The sequence below is a fragment of the Corylus avellana genome, chromosome 11, assembly GCF_965113065.1.
Source record: "Corylus avellana chromosome 11, dhCorAvel1.hap1.2, whole genome shotgun sequence".
Lineage (NCBI taxonomy): Eukaryota > Viridiplantae > Streptophyta > Magnoliopsida > Fagales > Betulaceae > Corylus > Corylus avellana.
In genome coordinates this window covers 14964133-14985876 of record NC_142500.1, presented here as the reverse complement: position 1 = coordinate 14985876, position 21744 = coordinate 14964133, and the positions used below count along the sequence as shown (strand labels likewise).

General features: G+C 37.5%; 1 protein-coding gene across 2 annotated transcripts in view; it reads right to left on the bottom strand.

The window, feature by feature from the left end:
- The window catches only part of LOC132165971 (spatacsin carboxy-terminus protein), a 42810-nt gene extending 23536 nt beyond the window's left edge, over positions 1–19274 (bottom strand). The window contains exons 1-10 of one of the 2 annotated variants that reach the window (XM_059576693.2): positions 19014–19274; positions 17926–18109; positions 16389–17786; positions 15624–16277; positions 8574–8649; positions 7508–7630; positions 4021–4276; positions 3440–3922; positions 3172–3357; positions 2717–3013 (exon numbers count right to left, since the gene is read on the bottom strand). In XM_059576693.2, coding sequence (XP_059432676.2) covers positions 2717–3013; positions 3172–3357; positions 3440–3922; positions 4021–4276; positions 7508–7630; positions 8574–8649; positions 15624–16277; positions 16389–17786; positions 17926–18100 — 3648 coding nt within the window. In that variant the 5' untranslated portion in view covers positions 18101–18109; positions 19014–19274. Of the gene's footprint in view, positions 1–2716; positions 3014–3171; positions 3358–3439; positions 3923–4020; positions 4277–7507; positions 7631–8573; positions 8650–15623; positions 17787–17925; positions 18110–19013 lie in introns of both variants that reach the window. The other variant, XM_059576692.2, reaches the window with a different exon arrangement.
- Positions 19275–21744: the final 2470 nt, after the last annotated feature.

Sequence of the window (21744 nt, the reverse complement as noted above, 5' to 3'; positions counted from 1 at the left end):
GTTGGGAAAATGGTTGTGGGGATTTGCTCATGAGAAAGAAGCTTGGTGGAGAAAGATCCTGGTGGCAAAGTATGGTGCGGTTTGGGGTGGATGGCGTTCTAGGGTTCCTAGTGGTTCGCATGGGGTGGGGTTATGAAAGTACATTAGCAGGGGGTGGAGGTCGTTTCATTGTCACATTAGATTGGACCCTGAATTTGGGTCCAATATCAGGTTTTGGGAGGATATCTGGTGCGGTGACATGTCTCTTAAGGATGCTTTTCCTGGACTTTTCAATATTGCCACCAATAAGGATGCGTCTATTGCGGATAACAGGGAGTGTACAAATGGCTCTGTGCAGTGGAATGTTTCCTTTATTCGCAGGGTTCATGATTGGGAAGTGGAGGTCTTGGCCTCTTTTTACACTCTCTTGTATTCGCACTTGATGCGTGGGGTAGGGGAGGATAGGATGTGGTGGATCTCTTCACATAAAGGAAAATTTGATGTTAGATCTTTTTACAGGATCCTTGCTTCTAAAGATCCTTCCCCTTTCCCTTGGAAGAGTTTATGGCGCACTAAGGTTCCTTCGAAAGTGGCTTTTTTTGCTTGGACGGCCGCGCTTGGGAAGACTCTAACCTTAGATAATGTTTGGAAGAGAGGTATTGTTGTGATAAACCGTTGTTGCATGTGCGAATTGGATGGGGAGTCAGTTAACCATCTCTTTCTTCATTGTGGGGTTGCGCGTATCTTGTGGAATGCCGTTTTCTCTCGGTTTGGTTTGTGTTGGGTGATGCCTAGTAGCGTCAGGGGGTTGTATGCTTTTTGGTGGGCGGGTGGCAAATCTCGTAGTGCTGTTGTGTGGAAGATGGTTCCTCTTTGCCTTATGTGGTGCATCTGGATTGAGAGAAATGCTAGATGTTTCGAGGACTCGTCTAGGAACATTGAGGACCTTATACACTTTTTCTTGTACACCATTTTCACTTGGACTATTGGCTGGCTAGCGCCCTTAGTGATCAGCTTCCCTGACTTCCTTTTTACGTTATCTTCTTCTTTTTCTCCTTCTTAGTCGCTCTCTTGTATACTCTCTGTGTACTAGGGTTGCGCCCCTCTGCGCTTTGATTAATACATCTTTACTTATAAAAAAAAAAAAAGGAAACAATCAAACCTGGCTCCGATATGAAAAATGATGCAGCACAATCAACAGAAACTAGAAGCGAATAAAAGAGAGAAGAAAGTCGGGAAGAGGAGGAAGAAGACAAGAAGATACAAACATTCATTATTTTATTGATCAAAATCTACCAACAACAGTACAAAAGTATGCTTAAATAGACTAAGGATTAAACCCTAACCCTAACCCTAGCGACACTTGGGCAGCCCACTAAAATAACATAAAGCCCAAAAGTTAACATAACCGGTCTGAAAAACAAATAACAAAACAAATAAAATGTGAAATAATAGAAGTGCCCATAATAACATCTCTAGATCTCAATCACCTAGCCACAAAGCCATGGGTTGGGCTGCCATCCGACATCGGCATCCACACATGAGTGCCCAGTGGCCTGAATCTAGTGTTCGCACCAAATTAGGGATGAGCAAGTGCTATACAAAGCTCTAATATACATTGCAATGTGTATTTATCCAAATTAAGGTTTTTTTTTTCCCCCATTTTGATGGCAAGAAGAAAAGACTATAAAGTGAAAAATACAACTGTTACAAAAAGAAGTCCTCTGTTATAAAGTCCCTTTTTATTTGAAATTTTCATATAACACAACATCTATCTTCTTTTTCAAAAAAAAAAAAAAAAAATCATATAAGAATTAACATAACAAACAAAAGCTGCTTTCACTTGGTAGTTGCAATAGAAGGTCAACCAAATTCCTACAAATTTGCTGGGAAGAGCTTGAACTCAGCTTTCATAAACTAGGATATATAGATCCAGAGTAAGGGTGGGAACAAGAATGGAACAAAAAATTCCACTAGAGCCTTCATATTCAATTTTAAAATATACATTGATTTTCTCCAAAAGGTCGGCTATCCAGAAAGTGAAACAACAGCATCAAAGGCAGAAAAAAAGTGTGCCTCTTTCTGAACTAATCTTAATTTCAAAAAAAATACAGGAGAGAGAAAAAGAAAGTGCAGAAGTGAAGTCCAAGCGAAGGAAGTGTGGAAGAAAGAAGGATAACCATCTATGTCCAATATCATAAATTACCAAGTTACTAGCCAAGATCTACATTCTTTATCAAACTAGGGAGTAGCATTATTTCAAGTGGCCCTGTAACGATCTAAAGAATAATTTCAAAAATGGAAACTTTGGGTTGTAGACAATCAAATTATAGCCCCATTTGTCATTGCAAGACTGTAAGAAAGCCATAATTAGAAAGGATTCACTTATTACAACTTATTAATTATATTTATCAATTTCAGAACCTCCACCTGCACCTTAATAATGACAACTCTGGCAAGCTTAACTTTTCTGCAGCAAATGCAAGGCAGACTTTGCATAATATGCCTTGGTATAGCTTAATTGACAAACCAGGACAAAAAAACAAAGGAGAAGATGATACAGTTGGGAGGGCATTTAATGCAAGCTCTAAGTAGGGACCAGGTCCAAGTTTATCATCATATTAAATTTTCCTTTCCCTCAGGTTTCAGCGCAACAGAACAAACTTTAAATAAATCAAGTAATAGAGTATCTCTCAACGGTAATATTACTTGAAGAAAGAAATAGAAATTAACTTACACGATCAATGGTTCTTTGATCCCATGTATTTGACCAGATACCAGCAGCCGCCCAGTATCCAGCATGAGCATTATCTTCATCAACCACAGGAACAGAAGAGCCCAGATTGACGTTTGTCCATGAACCTAAAACAACTCCATCAATCTCACCACACTCAATTATCAGATTGTCAAACAAATGTGAATGCAATAGGTGCAGATAAAGTCCCCCTGGTGAATTTGAACTTGATGAAGTTCTCACGAATTCTTTCTGTCGGCCAAGAAATGTTTTCCAGAAGCTACTGCTTGGGTAGAGCCTCTCCCAAAACAAAAACAAAAAAAAAAAAAAAAAAAAAAGGAAAAAGGAAAAAGAAAAGGGAAGTCTCAGCTCCATTGCTATCATATTGGAACTTCAAATCGAAATGCACATAAATGTATGAGAAACATAAGATATACATCAGTAAATGTTCCAGTTACCTCAATGATTGATATACTATCTAATATCTTCCACTCATATGGTCCCAAGTAACCAAATTTTTTCATCTCCACAGCAATTTCTGCTCGAAGAGATCTTCTTACAGTGCCAAACAATAACTGCCTGAGGTTGGTTTCAATGTCCTCTCCAAGCCTTTGCAGTGTAGCTACAGCAAGTCCAGTTTCACCCTGTAGATCATGTTAATATTAGTTAGGAAAGATAATGATACTAAATGACGTAATCTTCATGTGAAAACCAATGATAAGCTACCTTCAAAAATAGGTCATAAGCAATAGCTCTTCCAATGTCACGAACTTCAGTGAAAGAATCAACAGGCTCTTTGTCAGCGACTAAACCACTTGAATGATGAAGATGCAGTTGAAGAACTGCCAAAGGAAGACGACCAGAGAGTAATGCATCTTTGACCACAGTTTTAAGGTCCAAATTATCTAGCCTCCACCGTGCAATCATCTCCTTTGGATTTTCTAAGGGGAGAACTTTTTTTTCCAGCACTACCCCTTGCGGCACAAGAGCAGAAACTTCACTCAAATCCTCTGGGTCCAAATGGGAGTCAGCATCCACAGGCATCAAAGCAAGGTTCTCAGTAGTGATGGAGTCTGAGGACACAGGAAACGAAATTTCAAGTTGGTTTGCTGTCTCTAATGATACAGCATCTGTTGAAAGATTAGAAAGACGACATTCATCCTGGGTTAAATCCATATCCACCAAACTTGATGCTTCCCTACCATCCACCTGCAATATAGCAATAAGGTATTACTAAAACTATAGTGATTAGATGCAAACAAGAAGTACAGAAATATCTAGACTAGCAGTATTACAAAACAGCTTACCAATCCTTGACCAGGCCTCTTGAATTTTGAACTAAGTCGATATTGCAGATTTCGAACAACCTCTAGAAAGTGAGCCATCTCACTAAGCCTTCTTGAATTTCCCTGATCTTTGTGTACTTTGTCTGGTCTAACTGGTGGAAGAGAAAGTATGTGAGTCCTACTAAAGCCCTGCAATATGTAAGCATCTTCCCTGTGCTGTTGTAATCCATATCTACGAATCATTTTGGTCGCGAAGCAGGTGGCCAATGCGAGAAGCCTACAAGATTGAATTGAAAGAAGTTCCAAAAAATGAATGTGGATCAAAGAAAAAAAAAAATGTAATAAATACAAAAGATACATTAAATACATAGATCACACTTCTGCTCATCCTTTTTTCCCCCTTTTGAAAGCATAACTATTTATTTTATATCACATAATCAAAGAAATTCCCCGCACAGGATGCACGAGGGATTCACTGAACATAGTTGACACCCAAAATTAACATTGGGATTCTTTGACACATGACAAATTGCTAAAGGTTTAGTTAATCAATCAACTATGACTTACAGCAAGTCTGGATAGACCATACTAAAGCAGTCTCTTACACTGCATTACCAACCAAACATGCTAACAAAACAATTCCAGACATCGCCATACCATCTGTGCCAGTCATTTACCAGAACCAAACAGCTTACACAAAAGAGAGAGAGAGAGAGAGAGAGAGAGAGAGAGAGAGAGAATAAATACAGATTCCAGATTTGACATGAAGAGACTCAATTCAGATGTATGCCTACATATGGCTAAAGCAGTCTCTTACATTGCATTACCAACCAAACATGCTAACAAAACAATTCCAGACATCACCATACCATTTGTGCCAGCCATTTTCCAGAACCAAACACTAGCTTACACAAAAGAGAGAAGAGAGAGAGAGAGAGAATAAACACAGATTCCAGATTTGGCATGAAGAGACTCAATTCAGATGTATGCCTACATATGGGTAAACCATTTTTTTTGTTGTTGTTGAAAAGTAATATATATTATCAAACGCCCTGAGGGGCGCAATCCAAGTACACAGGATGTATACAAAGTATCCCCTACTGACTAAAAAAAGAATTATAAAGCTCTAAAAAATCAGAAAATGTAGACACATGCAAGTGAGACCAAGTCACTCCATGAGAACAGGGTATTTAACGCCAATTTCTTCAACTCAATCATGCCACTCTCACGATCCTCAAAGCTGCCTGCATTCCGTTCTCGACATAGACACCACATCACACACAATGGGTAAACCATATTCCAGTAAATATGGAGATGTCAAGGACAGAACACAAAAGGTTAAACCAGGCTGAAACTGAAATCATCCACATCAAACCAAGATTTTTTTTTATAATAAATTTAAGGCTTTATGCAAAGATGAAAAACACATGCATATAAATCAAATAAAAATAGCAATCAAGTCAAGGAACCATCTAAATTTACTTCAGGTCCAAAATTGCAAGACTAAGACAGCGACACAAGCTAGGTGCATTCTCTGATCATAATATATATAAACGTTACAGTTTAATTAAAAGCATAAAATAACTAATTTACTATCTATGTTAGTTAAGATAAAAACATAAGACATACAAATAATATACTTAACAAAAACATGTATGCATTAAAAGAAAATGAAATACAAATCTGTATATTGAATTCTCAATATAATTTATTAACACATTTTTTGATGAATAATAATTTATTGAAGAAGAAGAAAAACTCACATAAACAAAAAGTATACAAGAGAAGCAAACACTCTAATAGGGTTGAAAATCCAAAAAGTTAACAAGATCTACAAGACTAGAGGAAGAAAAATTAGAAACAAAGGATACTGTTAGAAGAATGTATTAGGGTTTGAGGGTAGTTTAGTCATTGGTGCATTCTTTAAGCTTATATAATAATATGTTTGAGGTAAGCCACGAATCAAAAGACAAGCCTCCTCTTTTCTCAAAACCTTCTTCATGCAAACCTCTCAACATGATATCAGAGCCTAGGGTTCATACATTTTCCTGATATTGTGTATTTTTCTTCAATTTCTTTTTCTTTTTTTCCTTTCTCCAACCTTTGTTGATCGAAGAAATATAAATTCTTGGGCTTCATGCCCGTGATAGGAGATGGCGCCGAGCTCACTGTCACCAATAATGTGATCTCGCTGTCATCTCCAATGTTGGATTTCGACCCGTTGTCGTTGGCAGAATTGGTGTAGTCGCTGTCTTTGGTGGTTGGTTGGTGTAGTCAGCCGATTCTGTCTAAGGTGGTGGCTGGAACTCTCTGTGGTGGCCGGAGACAGGTGTTGGGTGTCGCCAGCAAAGTCTGGTCTTTTTCCGGCGATTTTCGAAAAAGCTGAGTGTTTGGTTCCAAGGATTTGCTGCGCGTATTCGGGATAAGGGGTTGATTCTGTAAAAGGTTCTTGTAAAGTTGTAATATTGATTGATTGTATCATTGATCACCTCTTGAATGCAAGTATTTGAACCATCAATGCTAGGACTAGAGATAAAGTTATTCCTCCTATGGGAGTTGGCAAGGCGGAGGGAAAACTCGTATTTTGATCCCCTTCTTTCAACCAAGTCGCCCTACCTCCAGCTAACTTCTTGCATAAGAACTACTCTATTCAAATTTGCTTTCAGCATAGCCCTTTTGACAATCTCTTCTTCTGCAAGAGGCCACTCCTCTTCTAACAAATCGAGGGCTTGGATTTCCTCCAAAAGGGACTTTTTTCTCACCTCTACATTTCCAAATACCTCCTTGTTCCAACATTTTAAATCAAGTTTCATCCGTTTAAAGCTTATATGCCAAGACAAAACAAAGGGTATTAAGACAATGGTACGAATCCCACCACTGTTTCACCAAGTCACCAAAGCCTTCTGCTTCCAAAAACATAAGTTATCAGTAAGTAGGCCAACAATGTATATTAAGTTCACAAATACTTTCTCTAAAAATTGAATTTCAGTTTTCTTCAATTAGTCGATAAGTGGAATTCTCCTTGGTGGATATATTGTGTGTTTGAATTAACTTCACCTCAATCAGTGCAATCCGACTTCACCTCAATTGATGTATGAGAACCCCAAAAATGGCTTCTTCATATTCGTGTATTTGAATTAATTCCATGAATACATCAGCAAGGAGCATGGTTTGGGGGAAAAGGAACAGAAACACAACCAAAACACCGAAATAATAAGATTAACATATCCTGCACTTATTTTGCAAACTTTTATCTAACTATGATGCATTGAATTATAAGTATCAGTTATTCTTCCCTATATAGAAATTTCAAAAATACATAGACAACAATTGACTTGGTTCAAAAGCAATATGAAGATAAACAAATTTAAGATTCACGGTATCTATCCCCTTAAAGGTATTTTCAAGCAGCGAATGACATTTTCTGTTAACTTGCTTCAGACATGGCAATGGATACAGTCCTCAGGATATCCATGAGAATGAGTGGAAATTGGAAAAATAACTTTACCTTGATGCAGCAGAAACCTCACTATCACTGGCAGATTTACAGAGCATCAGATAAACTGCAGCAAAGAGCAATCTTAAAATTCCCTCTTCAGCGAGATTTACACCCACAAGCTTTTCTAGAGATCTGTTCATCCACCAAAAGGAAAGAAGAAATCCATCAGTTTAACATTATATGATTTCCCTGAGAACAAAAACTCAATATGATCCCTTCATAACAATATTGAAGTAGTAGATGCTCTGGTCTGGCTGTTGGAAAGAGATGTATCTAGATAATTATACGGAGATTCTCTGACATTCAAGTTTCAAAGTAAAGAATCAAATTCTTTCTCCTTGATTGGCTCTCTTTTGGTCCTATTAAAAGAGGTAGGAAGAGGTTTGCAGGAAGACTGGGTGATGCAGGCGAAAGCACCCCAAAAAGCAAGCTTAAACACCAAAATTATTCAAATATAGTCTCTACATTTAGTTGCACCTAATCAGCACCTGTGCTACTTTAATTACTATTGAGTCTCAGTTCTAACATGTTTATATTTGTTTTAGATTCCTATAAAATTAGAATCAGGGTATATGTCTTAATCTAAATCAGAACTAGATAATCAGATCCTTTCTAGAATAGACCCATGGTTTGCGAAAAATACATGTACACATAAATCTAAACCAGCCATTCCAGAAAACACAGGAATTGAGAATTACACTACTGCTTGCATAAATTAAAGAGTAACGCATATCCTTATTTCAAGGCATTTGATACTAAACTAATGGGTCCATCTGTTTTTTAGTTTTTTTTGTACCCCTTCCTTTCTTTAGCAGAGTATCCTATATTCATTTTTTGTTGATAAGTAAAGATATATAAATTAAGAGCGCAGAGGGGCGCAACCCTAGTACATCGAGAGTATACAAGAGAGCGACTAAGAGGGAGAGAAAGAAGAAGAGAACATAAATGTACTCTAAGATCATAAATCTATAATATGTACTCTAAGATCATAAATCATATACTTGAAGCAAGCAGCCTAGAAAGTAATTTGACAAAATGGAAAAGTAATAATGGTATATCAAAAATAAAATCTTACCCCTCTATTTCTTCAAATTTCAAGTAGTCCAACTCTATTTGCAACCGACGCATCCGCGAAAGTTTTAGGTCCCACCCTGACATGGCAGCATCCAGATGTCATAGAAGCACTCAAACACAGTTTAGCATATCCCAAAATGCAGCATTCAATGAACAAGTATCCATCACATGTTAATATCAAAGAGCAAAAACCAACGAAATTAGTTTAGTATTGTAGCCCTGCATGTATTTTGGTTTCTAAAATCGTCTCCAACTGCTAGTTCTGAACTTTTGGAACTATGATTTCTCCAAAATAAAAAATAACAGATTTATTAAAAAATATCATTTTCTTCCCACCAAAACAAGGTACTGTTTACAAGTGATTACATATTTAGTAAAAGTGCCCAAAGAAATATGCTCAAAGAAAGGAAGACCCTCAAACAATCAAATGTAAATATAAAATAAAATAATAATAATAATATGATTAAGACTATAGTGTGTGTGTGTGTGTGTGTGTGTGTGTTGCATAAACATTGAAGACTCGACTCTAGTCATTTTATTCTTGTCCACAAATTGATTCAACCTAAATAAATATGATATATTGCATTTAGTTTGAACACCAACTTTGACAGGCTATAATTTCATATTAGTATAACTGTTGTGCCAACCGATTACCCCACAAGATGCTTTTTTTTTTTATAAGTAATGATGATATAAAAAGTGCAAAAGGGCGCAATCCACATACACGGGAAGTATAAACAGAGAGCGCCTAGGAGGGAGAGAAATGAAAAAGAAAATTAGATAAACTAATCACTAAAAGAGCTAGCCAAACGGCTGTCCAAGAGTAAAGAGTACAGAAGAAAAAAATGAGTCAATTCCTCTATGGTCCTACTGGAATTTTCAAAACATCTAGCGGTTCTTTCATTCCAAATGCACCACATAAGACACAGAGAGATCATCTTCCACACAACCGCGCTTCGAGATTGTCCTCCCGACCACCAGCTATCAAACAAGGCCCTCACCCTGCAGGGCATGACCCAATGCAACCCAAACCGCTTAAAAATCGTGTGCCAAAGAGCACTTGCGAGCTCACAGTAGAGAAGAAGATGATCGACTGACTCTCCAGTCTTCTTGCACATACAAGATGCTATGCATTAGTCTGACTTTTGATAACTCTACAACCACTCATATCCAACCAGAAGATCCAACGGAATCTAATTTGCAGAATATCCAATTAATTTTGTAAGGATACACCAATATCTTCTTTTACTTATACATGATGATTCATGATAATGCCAATATTCCACATTAAGCATATCTAAATAATATTTACTTCAAGAGCATAAGTTCGAATTTCCACAAAAGTAAATAATATTTACTTATATAAAAATAAATAAATAAAATAAAAAAGCATATCTAAATTGCTCCGATTTTCCCATTTGGACAAAAGTTGAACAAGCTTATACAAAATCCACAAGATCAAAGATCATCATTGACTTCTTGCTAAGAAAAGTCTAGCCCAAAGAGGGAAATGACACATCAAGAAATGCTTACATGGAGTTATCACAGAACTTTAAAGTAGGAAAGGTCTAAAATATCTCGACGGATAAATCAACCAGCACTTTTAAATGAACCTGTCCCCTCCCCACCTGATAAGTGAAGTTGTCAATGAAGCGCCACTAGGGGGACATAAGTAATGAAAAAACACTTAAAAGCTCCAAATTCACATTGTTAGAACATTAATTAAGGATTAAATTTAGGAACGGCTCACCTGAAGTTAAATTTATTCTCATTTGCCCCCCACCACGGAGGTCACTAATTCGAATCTCTCCTTACCTCTCCCTTGGGCCAAAAAACTTACTTATCAAAAAAGAATTTGCCACATCATTTAAATTTAACCTTATGGTTTACAATAAGCCACATAATTAAATAAAAATCATTCTCGCACACTCTCCAACTCACTCACTCACTCACTTACCCACCCCCAATTCCCTCCTCCTCCATGCCCATCACCCCAAAGTCACCATAGCCATCGTCGCCACCAAGGTCAAATGTTGCAATCTATGGCGCCAATAGCACCATACTCAAAATGGATGTTTCCCAATCCAAGGAGACATCCATTTGAGGAAAGATTCTTCAGTTTTTCTCTTGGTTTTGGAGGGTTGTATATTGACGCTTTAGATTTCACTTGGGATTGAAGGGTTAGACTCAATTGGGTTTCTTTAGAATTGGATTGGGTTTGGATGTGGAACCAATTGGTTTTCTTTGGGAGTGAATTGTGGTCTCTTTGCATTTGTCTTGGGGTTGAAGGTTTGGAGTCGATTGGGTCTTAGTAGAATTGAATTGACTTTCTTGGGATTTGGTTTCGGATGGAACCAATTGGGTTTCTTTTGAATCTATTTGGTTTTCCTGGCATTTGGCTTGGGATTGGATTGCAGGAGCTTCGATTTGAAGGTTGGAGTGAGTTGGGTCTATTTGGCTTGGAGTCCTCAAAGATTGGCTTGAATTGCACTATGGAGTCCTCCAAGTCCTACATTTTTAAGGGGGAATTGGCAACGGCAGCAGCACGAGTTTTGAGGAGGTCGAATGCTTTGTGGAACTACTGTTTTGTTGGCTTTGTGGGTTGCAACCTTCAGAAACTTTGTCCAATATGGACAACATTCTTGTGGCTAAAAGCACTAGAAACAGAATGGGTAAGTGATATGTGGCGGGAAAAATGACTGGACAAATGGTACCAAGGGATTTATGTAATGAGAGAAGATTGGTCAAGAAAACCAAGAGGCCACATACCTCTTCCATATTCCTTAAATGGGCAAGACTCAGATACTACATGTGACAAGTATAAAAGTTTATTGAACAACTACTTAGATCTTGATTGATTTGGATGCAATAGAATTTGAGTCACTTTATTATGGATGGATTTATGTAATGAGGGAAGAGCCACTTTATTTATGTATTTGATGAACTTCATGGCATGGAGGCCAAGTTGTCTACCAAAAAGTAGTAAAATAATACACACACTCCTTAGATTGAATTTCAGGTATGTCGACAGTGTTGCTGTAGATTGCGATAAACTACCTCGGTGGTGGCAATGGTGCTAGAGGCGGCGGTAGCTATAATGGTTAGGGGTTAGGTGTGGAGGAAGAGAGAATGAGTGATCGAGTTAGAGTGAGTGAGTTAGTGAGTAAGTTAAGAGAGTGACTAAGAAAGATTTTCATTAATAGATGTGTTTTATAGTAGAACATAGGATCAAACTTTGATGATGTAAAAAAATCTAAATTACAAATGGAAGAAAATGAAAAGGACTGAACTAAAAGGAAGCTGCTCCCATTAAATTTATCATTTCCATCAGTTTAACATTTTGGAACATTTGATGATTTAATATACTATTAGAGCAATGGTCCTAAATTCGAATCTTGTATTCATAGTTTACCCCCCATTCTAATTAAATAGGCCACATGTTAGACTACACCTATTGAGGAGGAATTTTAGCCCATACATAAAGAGGAGTCTGGACCCATGTGTGAGAGAGAGAGCTAGAATATCAATTAAATTATTAAATTCATTATTTTCCGTCAGTTAAAGCTTTTAAAACAATTGGTGATTTAACTCGCATCATGACATCTAAATATGATATTGAGTCAGCCATGAGAAACTAACAAACAATTAAATTGTATATTATGATGCAATTACACAATGTAAGATCTATCTAACAACTTTCATGTTGACCTTATCAACAGTCCACGCAACACTTGTGCAAACTGTGTCTAACATTAGACTGACGTTGTGAAAGACTTCAATGCTTTGAAAAAAATCATCAAAAAAGAGCAGGTTCATCGTGCTCTGCTCAAAGAAAACCTATGTGAGCATAAATAAAAAATTCATTTCAATTTTTAGTGGTTCTTTTGCACAAATGCCCATACTAAAATGCAAGCAAGTCACATCACTAACCTGGGACTCAGAAATTTGCCATGTCCAACAACCAATGTTTATATTGGAATGAAAAACGATAAATCCTACTTATGATGCAGGACCAGCAAACAAAAATGAAGGGAAAGATTACTGTTCTTAGTACTGTAATCGTAAATATTCATGGATGCTTGAACAGTATTTTTGTCTACAATTTCTATTTAATGGTGGTTCTGTCTTTTGTTTATATTTCACACTTGTGATTATGACTAGTTTATACTAAAGGCCATGATTCATGCTTCAAAATTTCAGTCTTAATACTTTTATATGAAGATGTTATGCATGGCTCCGTAAAAGACTTATTACTTCCAACTAACATTGGCTCTGACACAACATTGTCACAAGGATCAAGAGTAAGTTCACAATTCGGGTTCTAGAGAGCAGTCACTTCAAAATAATGTCAACAAGTACAACTATCTCCAAGCCATCCCTCCTAAGACCCCACTTAGGTGGAACCAACACTTGTTTTTTTTTTTTGATAAGTAAAGTTTATATAATAAAAGCGCAGAGGGGCGCAACCCAAGTACACAGGAAGTATACAAGAGAAAACGCTTAATTAGAATAAGAAAAAAGAACAAGAAAATCAAGATAGCTAATCACTAAAGGGGCAAGCCAAGCTACTGTCCAAGTAAAAAGCGTGTGGAACGCCATGAGGTCCTCCAAAGATCTCTCAGAATCCTCAAAGCATCTCACATTCCTTTCTAACCATAAACACCACACTAGGCAAAAGGAAACCATTTTCCACACAACGGCACTTCGAGAACGCCCTTCTGACCACCAACAAGCGAACAAATCCACCACCTTTTGAGGCATGACCCATGACAATCCAAACCGTCTAAAGATAGCATACCATAGAGAGCGAGCGATCTCACAATGGAGAAGAAGATGATTGATCGTCTCCCCATCCAATTTGCACAAGCAACATCTATTGATCACAATGAGATTCATTTTCCTAAGATTATCTATTGTGAGAATCTTCCCTAACACCGCCGTCCAAGTAAAGAAGGCCACTCTCGTGGGTGCCTTGGTGTGCCAAATACTCTTCCAAGGGAAAGGACTAGCCTCAATACTAGCCAAAACATTATAGTAAGATCGAACATCGAACTTCCCTTTACTTGACGGAATCCACCACATTTTATCCTCTCCTTCCCTATTCATTTTATGAGTACAACAAAGTATAGAACGAGGCTAGCACTTCCAACTTCCAATCATGAATCAACCGAGAAAAGCTAACATTCCATTGAAGAGCTCCCCCCGTGAGGTCCAAATTGTCAGCAATAGACGCATCTTTTGCATTAGCTATGGTGTAAAGGCCTGGAAAAACATCCTTAAGACACGCTTCTCTGCACCAAACATCATCCCAAAATCTGATTTTGGAACCATCTCCTGGATCAAATCTTGTATGGCTAGACAACATCCGCCACCCCCTACTAATATACCTCCAAAGACCCACCCCATGAGACCCAGAGATGTTGATAGAATGCCAACCACCCCATTCAGAACCATACTTGGCATCCACGACCATTCGCCACCAAGCATCTCTCTCATGCGCATAACGCCACAGCCACTTCCCTAACAAAGCCTGGTTGAACAGTCTCAATTTCCTGACCCCTAAACCTCCTTCGGAAATAGCAGAGCAAATCTTATCCCAATTAACCAAATGGTATTTGAACTCATCGTTTAAACCTCCCCATAGAAAATCACGTTGGAGCTTCTCTATGCGCTTAGCCACCGAAACAGGAACAGGAAAAAGGGACAAGAAATAAGTAGGAAGGTTAGAGAGGGTGCTCTTTATAAGAGTAACCCTACCTCCCTTAGAAAGATACATTCTTTTCCAGCTCGCCAACCTCCGATCAATCTTTTTCCAAAATGTCATCCAAGATAGATTTGGCCTTAAAGCGAGCGCCCAAGGGGAGCCCCAGGTATTTCAAAGGCAAAGAATCCGTCTCACAACCCAAAACACCAGCCAATTCTTCCATATTAACCACATCACCTACCGGGACCAAAGCTGATTTAGCCATATTCACCTTTAGACCCGAAGCAGCTTCAAAACAAACAAGTAAGGCTTTAGGGGAACGAATTTGATCAAGATTCGCCCCACAAAATACCAACTTGTTAATGACCAATAACATTGGCTTTGGCCTTTTAGTTCCATTGAGAGCTTGTTTCAACACCCTAACAAGGATTCCCTTTGTTTTCATCTTAAAATGATCAGGTATAACAGAAAATTGAAAATTGTTTTGGTTTACCACCCACCTACTACACCCTATCACCATATAGTTTTCAGTCCCTTCACCCACACATTCTGTCTAATTTGTACTGAAATCTAGCGTCAATGAGACATCTACTCCACTCACTTTTACTATTACCCACCACACATGGGTGGGTTATGCCTGGAAGAGTGTTAGATTTGTTAGTGTTGGCGAGGTCAAAGAGGTAATCATTTAGTTATGGATGTGTGGAGAATAGCCCCACTGTGTTTAATGTGGACCATTTGGAGAGCACAATGTTTTGAAGATCATGAGAAGACGCATGACGAGCTCAAAAACATTTTGGTCAAGACCGTATTCAATTGAGTGGAGGCTTTTAATGTTTCCTGGTTTTATATTGTCTTCATTTGTGGAATTGTGTTCTTCTTTTCACCTTTAGTGGGGCCCTTCTTTGTATACATCATGTTTATTAGGGTTGCACCCCTCTGCGCTTTTCAATGAATTAATTATTTATAAATTAAAAGAAAAGAAAAGAAAAAAAAAAAAAAAACTGTCACCCACCACACAGCCCAAAATAATGTAAGACAAACTATCATAACAAAAATCTTTTTGATAAGTAACTATCATAACAAAAATCTTCTAGATATGGTAATAGTTTCAAACAATAATATGATATAAAACATTGACTGTTCATCAGCTTGCTCCAACCAATGAACTATATGTAGAAAACTCATAAAATAATCATGTGAAATAAATTAGAAACTGATACCAGGCTAAAATACAGAATATGAAACACTGATCCAGAACAAAATTAAGAATAGAAATTCCTTGCAAAGTATATACATCAATGGAAAGCTAGAATGTCAAACAAGTTCAATTTCAATTATCCTCACCATTTTCCAAACATAAGTGATCTGCCTCTTCAGGACTTTCATACAGAAGAACTCTGTCCAAAACTTCAAGTTTCCACGGTGGGCAGCGCTGTTTTGATTCATTAATTTCCAATGTGTCCCTAACTTGACATCCAATGCCTCTACCGATAATTGGCTGCCGATACCCAATGGTCTCAACAGGAAGGAAATTAGATGAAATTGAAATAGAGGGAAGAACCACTGAAAGACCACCTTCTGTCACCAAATAAAAACATCCTCCAAAAGTGCAACCAACTGCTTCTCCAACAAATGATTCCTTCCTACCTTGGAGAAAAAACATTTCATACCCATTCAAGCAGCTGTCATCACGAACTGCCAACTCTGCATGCAGATCGAAATGAACAATTTGAGAACCCTTTTGATTCTTCATATGGTGTTTTCTAACGAACCGAGTAATTCCCAGAGGAGAAAAACAGATACAATCGTCCTCATTAAATCTATATGTGGAAAGAAATATTTTTCGCAAACTGTGTGATGGTACATCAGAATCATGAAACCTCTGATCTGTCGTCTTCGAAGCAGCAGAAAAGCCACTTAAACTTGAGTCATACTGGTTCCTCTTTCCTTGAAGGTTCAAGTCTCGGATTTTTGGAGGTACATTACTTCCAATATTACCTGAAAAGGAAAGACTCCCACCCATCATGGATAACATATTAGATTTAAGATGACCAGAATAACTAGAATACACCCTTTGGGTGCCAATATCAGAACCACCAACCGACATACCAAGTCCCAAATGCTGAAAATGTGGAAGCAATTTCTCAGATTTATAATACTTGTCTGGCATATAGTCTCCGGCATGAATTACATATATTACACCATGTTCATCAGCCACTGCTAAGAGAGAAGTATGTGAATCAACAAGCAACTTTTTAAACATTCTTCTACCAGAAAAACCAGCATGTTGATAAGTTGACTTCTCACGAACTTCATCAACTTTTTTAATATGTATTCCCGCAGAAATCTTTTCTTTCTCCAGGAAAGCTGATTGAGGATTAAGTCCACATGTTTGTAAAACATCTATACATGCAACATAATCACCAGACATTGCAGCATAAAAAAAGATTAAGCCAGATGCATTAAGACAAACAAGAAGGTTATCAGAAAAGCGGAAGTCAGCCCACTCAACCACTGGACCTATGTTTAGACTTTCTTCAAGCTTTACCGAGGAAACCCACTGGATTCCCCAACTCTCTAACCTAGCAACAAGAAGTAAATTGTTGCTCCAGCTACTTTCACTTTCATTGCTAGTATTAACAGTAACAGCATCCACCAATGTTAAAACGAATCCAATTAAGTGATGTGAATTGCTAGAGAACACCCTGGAGCACTTGTATAAATCATTCACTCCAAAACCGAAAACATTGGACAAAACATCAGACTTCAAATTTGAAACAGGTGATGCCGAATTCGACTTGATAAATGTATAATTTGCTGAATCAGGAACTGTTTCCTGCCAGTTCTCCTTATTTGACTCAGAGTTTCCTTTGTTATAGAAGTCGAGAAGTGGTAAGTTACTATTGAAAAGGCTGAATGAAACAACCTCTGCAGAGCAAGGAATTGATGATTTATCTGGGAACCTGGTCCATACAGTATCATCAGATTTGATAGTTTCAACTTTAACAAAAAAAGATTGCAACCATTTCTTAGAAGCAACTCCTCTTGACAAATCATCACCTACTTCAGAAGTATTTTGTGGAATTTCACTAGTTCCATTGGCTGTGTTTACATCTACAACATTTCCAGGGGGTTCACAACATAAGATGGAAGGTTCCTGCACCTCCATATGTGAAGCTAGTGTAGCAGAAGGCCCCCATTCCACCCACCTCCCTTGCCCAAAATCACCCTCTGGTGCGGTTCTAGCCATTGCACTGCCTCTATTGGGTTCACAAAAAGTATGGACAGTAACACCATGGCTGCCAGATATAAATAGAAGTTCTCTAAATGAAGTATCCTTGTGCTGATTATAGGTATCACCGCATATACCCCAAGCCAGTGAGTTCACATCACCAAGAAAAGTATGACAAATAGATCTTGATTCAAGAGAAAAATCATGATCAAAATCCACAACTGACTCAGATGTGCATTTCCTACCGTCAAAACCATTACGACTTATAGAGTCCCCTGCAGGCAAATAAAAAGGGTTAAGCAACTGCCTGTCAAACACGCACACACGTAGGTCCATATGACTGAGAAATGTTAGGCAATCTGGGAGAGTCAAAAGCACAAATATGAGAAAGACAATTGAGTTAGTAAAACTCACCGGTAATAAGCGGAAGCAACATAGCTTCACACTGATACGAAAGCAATAACAATAACTGTCTTGTAGGAGAAATGAAAGCTTCACGAAATTCTGACAGGTTCAGATGGGCCTGAGAGGGCCGCCATTTTTGCAACTGCAGTATAGCAGGACCCTCACCACCCAAAGGTAAACCCATGCTGCTACTCTGAGTGAGCAAGAAAGCAGAATTAAAAAAATAAATAAATAAATAAAAATTTAAAATTTAAAAAAAAAAAAAAAAAAAATGTAATAAAGAAACTGTATTCCCATTATAAGCTTCTAAACTGCATTTAAAGACAAAATAAAATAATAATAATAATAATAATAAGAAAGGAACCACAATAATCAAATGGTAGTAATAATACTTTTAATATATACATAATAGCAATACTTGTCCAACTAAAAGGAAAAGGAAAGTAAAACAAACGGTTAAAAACTTTCTCATACAATTTTTTTTATTTAGAAAAATAATAATAACAATAATAATAACTTTTAGCAACATTTTGTGTAAGCATTGCAAACTATTCGACATTTTGAATTCTTTATTCATCCAGAACAAATACTTCATTGAACTCCTAATTTTAATACGAATAAAGAGACTTCATGAATGTTAAGTGTTGCAACCAACTAACATGACGAAACAACATGTGCATACATAAATACATACACATAAGATTTTAAAATCAAGTTGACTGGTTATGTGTAGTAACGTCGATGGCTACGAACTAAATAGACTTATAAAATGTAAGACTAAAAAGTGTATTCCTTTCCTTTCCTTTCACTCAGCTTTCTTGGCAACCAAACAATCAGCGTAATTGTAATAGCTTCTCAATCACAGGCACAGACAAAGCTCAACCATACATAAATTAAAGATTAAATTTAACCCAAAAAAAAGTAATAGAAATCAATTGCCAGCTAAAGCTTAGATTAGCGGAATCAAAATGTAATCAGAGAAGTCGTAAAACCAGATTGGAGCTTTCAAATTCAAGAAGAATAAATGGATAAGAATCACAAAAGAACAATTAGGCTCGAATAGTAGATACAAACAAAGAAAACGTTCGAGAACGGACCGAGACTTGCACTGACGGTCTAGTCAAATGAGCGCCACCATTTCTGAGAATCGCGACAGTCTTTCTCCCTCTCTAGAATCTGTATCCAGTGCCGAGATGTTTCCGGCGAGGCCGGAGTGAAATTTCGATCGAGGACCGTAGGTTTTGAGATTTTGGAAAGGAGCGCAATCTGAAAGCTTAGAGAGGGAGAAAGAGTGGGGGAGAGCATGGGCTTTTCGGTCAATTCCGGTTTTAGAGCGTTTCTGTCTGTGCCTGAGGAGTTACGGGTGCACGTTTCGTGAGGATGCTTCCTTGCTTCCCTCTATGGATGCTGTTAAAAAAAAACGAGTGGCTCAGATTTAAAAGCACATTCACTATTCACTAAGACAAAACGTCATCGCCTACAGCATCCAAGCCGGATCCCAATTATGATTTGTTTTTTTTGTTTTTACTATTTATTGAAAGAGAAGGATATTGTTTTTTTGTTTTAACCATTTATTAAGATTTATTGAGAGAGAAGGTTGAATTCAATTCAGGTATTACTGGAGGTTGTTCTTTCCTTTCCCCTTGAAATTAAGCCACTTGTTGTTTTAATTCAGAAAAGATTTTCAACCGAAAATATATTCAGAAAATTAGTTCTTTTTTTTGTTGTTTGTTTGCAACTTTGAAAATAGTGCTATATATATATATATATATATATATATATATATATATATATATATATTGTGTTTGGCTCGTATAAAAAATCATCAAATTTTTTTTTATTAACTAATAAACAACAACGTTTATTCACAACATAAAATATTGAGTATATCTTCGATTCGAATATAATAAGAAGTTGACACATCAGTTTTGTGGAGGAGGGCTCCTCTTCTCCAAAGGAGGATGAGATTTCAATTGCCAAGCATTATAATGTTCAAGAGTAACTTTGATAATATTCTTCGAGATTTGCATCGCCTCAAACTTTGTTCCTTCATGAAAAGCTTTGTTCTGAGATAGCCATAGAATGTCACAAGCAATTGCAGCAAAGATTTGGAATTTAATGTGTTCCTCCTTTGGAATGCCTAGCGAGATTCCAGGGAAAATGATAGGCTTTATCCAATCAACCATATTAGGGAATTTGAGCATTGTGGAATCAAGTGGCCAGAAAGAATGTCTCCAAATTACCTTTGCATAAAAGCAATTGAAAAACAGATGATGGAGAGAGTCTGTCTCTGAGGAGCATAAAGGACAAGCTATAGGAGAGGAAGAGGAAGGAAAGATGGAGAGAATCCAAGTTGAAGTGGGCAAGATGTTCCATGCAATTTTTCAAAGAAATAGTTTCAATCTATCATTGAGGACTAGTTTCCAAATGGCCTTCCAGAAGGAGGAGGTAGAAGGGTGAGAAGGGTCAGGAAAATTTTTGCTTACTTGTAAGAGGTATGCCGAATTAGTGGTGAACCGACCAGTGGAGGATGGGGTCCATATGAAATGAGATTTAGGGTTTGGGGAGATTTGGATTTTTAGAATTTCTTTGATAGTGGGGAGGTCAAAGAGAGAGAAAAGAGAAGATTTATTCCATTGGAGATTGATAGGGTCAATCAAGTCTGAAATAAGCAAGGAGGGAAGGTTTCTATTATTTGAAAATTTTGGGGCAGGCTTAAAGGAAATGAGGGTGGGGATCCAAGGAGTTGACCAAATGGGAAGATTTGATTCCACAGAAACTTGTAAGCATGCTCCAGAAGATATGAGAGGTTTAGTTTTCATTATTCCTTTCCAAATCCAGGATGCTGAGGGTGGATTGAGGGAAGAGAGGAATGAACCATATCTGATATATTTCGAGTGTAGGTGTTTAACCCAAAGGGAATCCGAATTATTCAGAAGTTTCTAAGCTAACATATCAATGAGGGCAAGATTGACCCCTTTCATACTCTGAAAACCTAGACCACCAAAGTACCGAGGGATGCACATAGATTTTCAGGATTTGAGAGACAGATTTCTTGATTTTTCTTTAGGGAAACCCCACCAGAAGTCTTTGAACAATTTGTCTAAATCATGGGAGAGAGAATCTGGAAGCATAAAAGTGTTCATTGAGTAAGATGGAATTGTGGCTGCTATGGATTTAATAAGAACAGTTCTTCCAACTTGAGATAAAGTCTTTGATTGCCATCCTTCAATTAATCCTAAGATCTTGGTAAGGATAGGTTGGAATGCCTCCTTCTTTGATTTACCAATCACAAGGGAAGACCTAGATATGAAGGGGTTGAAGATGACAACTTACAAGGAATGATGTTGATGGAAGAAATTGGAGTATTCTTGCTGAAGAGCATGGAAGATTTTGAGATGTTCACTGCCTGTCCTGACCAACTACAATATAAATCCAAACACTTCTTAATAATAGTAGCCTCATCAGAGGTCGTCTTTGCAAAAATAATGAGATCATCAGCAAATAGCAGATGAGTGATGGGAGGACAATTTCTTGCAATTTTGATTCTTGATAGGAGACCAATGGATTCTTGGTGGTGGAAGATTCTGGAAAGGACTTCCGTGCCAAGAATAAATAAGAATGAAGATAAATGATCGCCTTGACGAAGACCCCGAGAAGAGGTGAAAAATCCAAAGGGACTACCATTGATCATAATGGAAAAGGATGGAGATGCAATGCATATACGAATCCACTTCAGGAAAGAAGGATGAAACCCCAATTTAGCCATGATGGCTATAAGAAAGTTCCATTCCATATGATCAAAGGCTTTTTCCATGTCAATTTTGA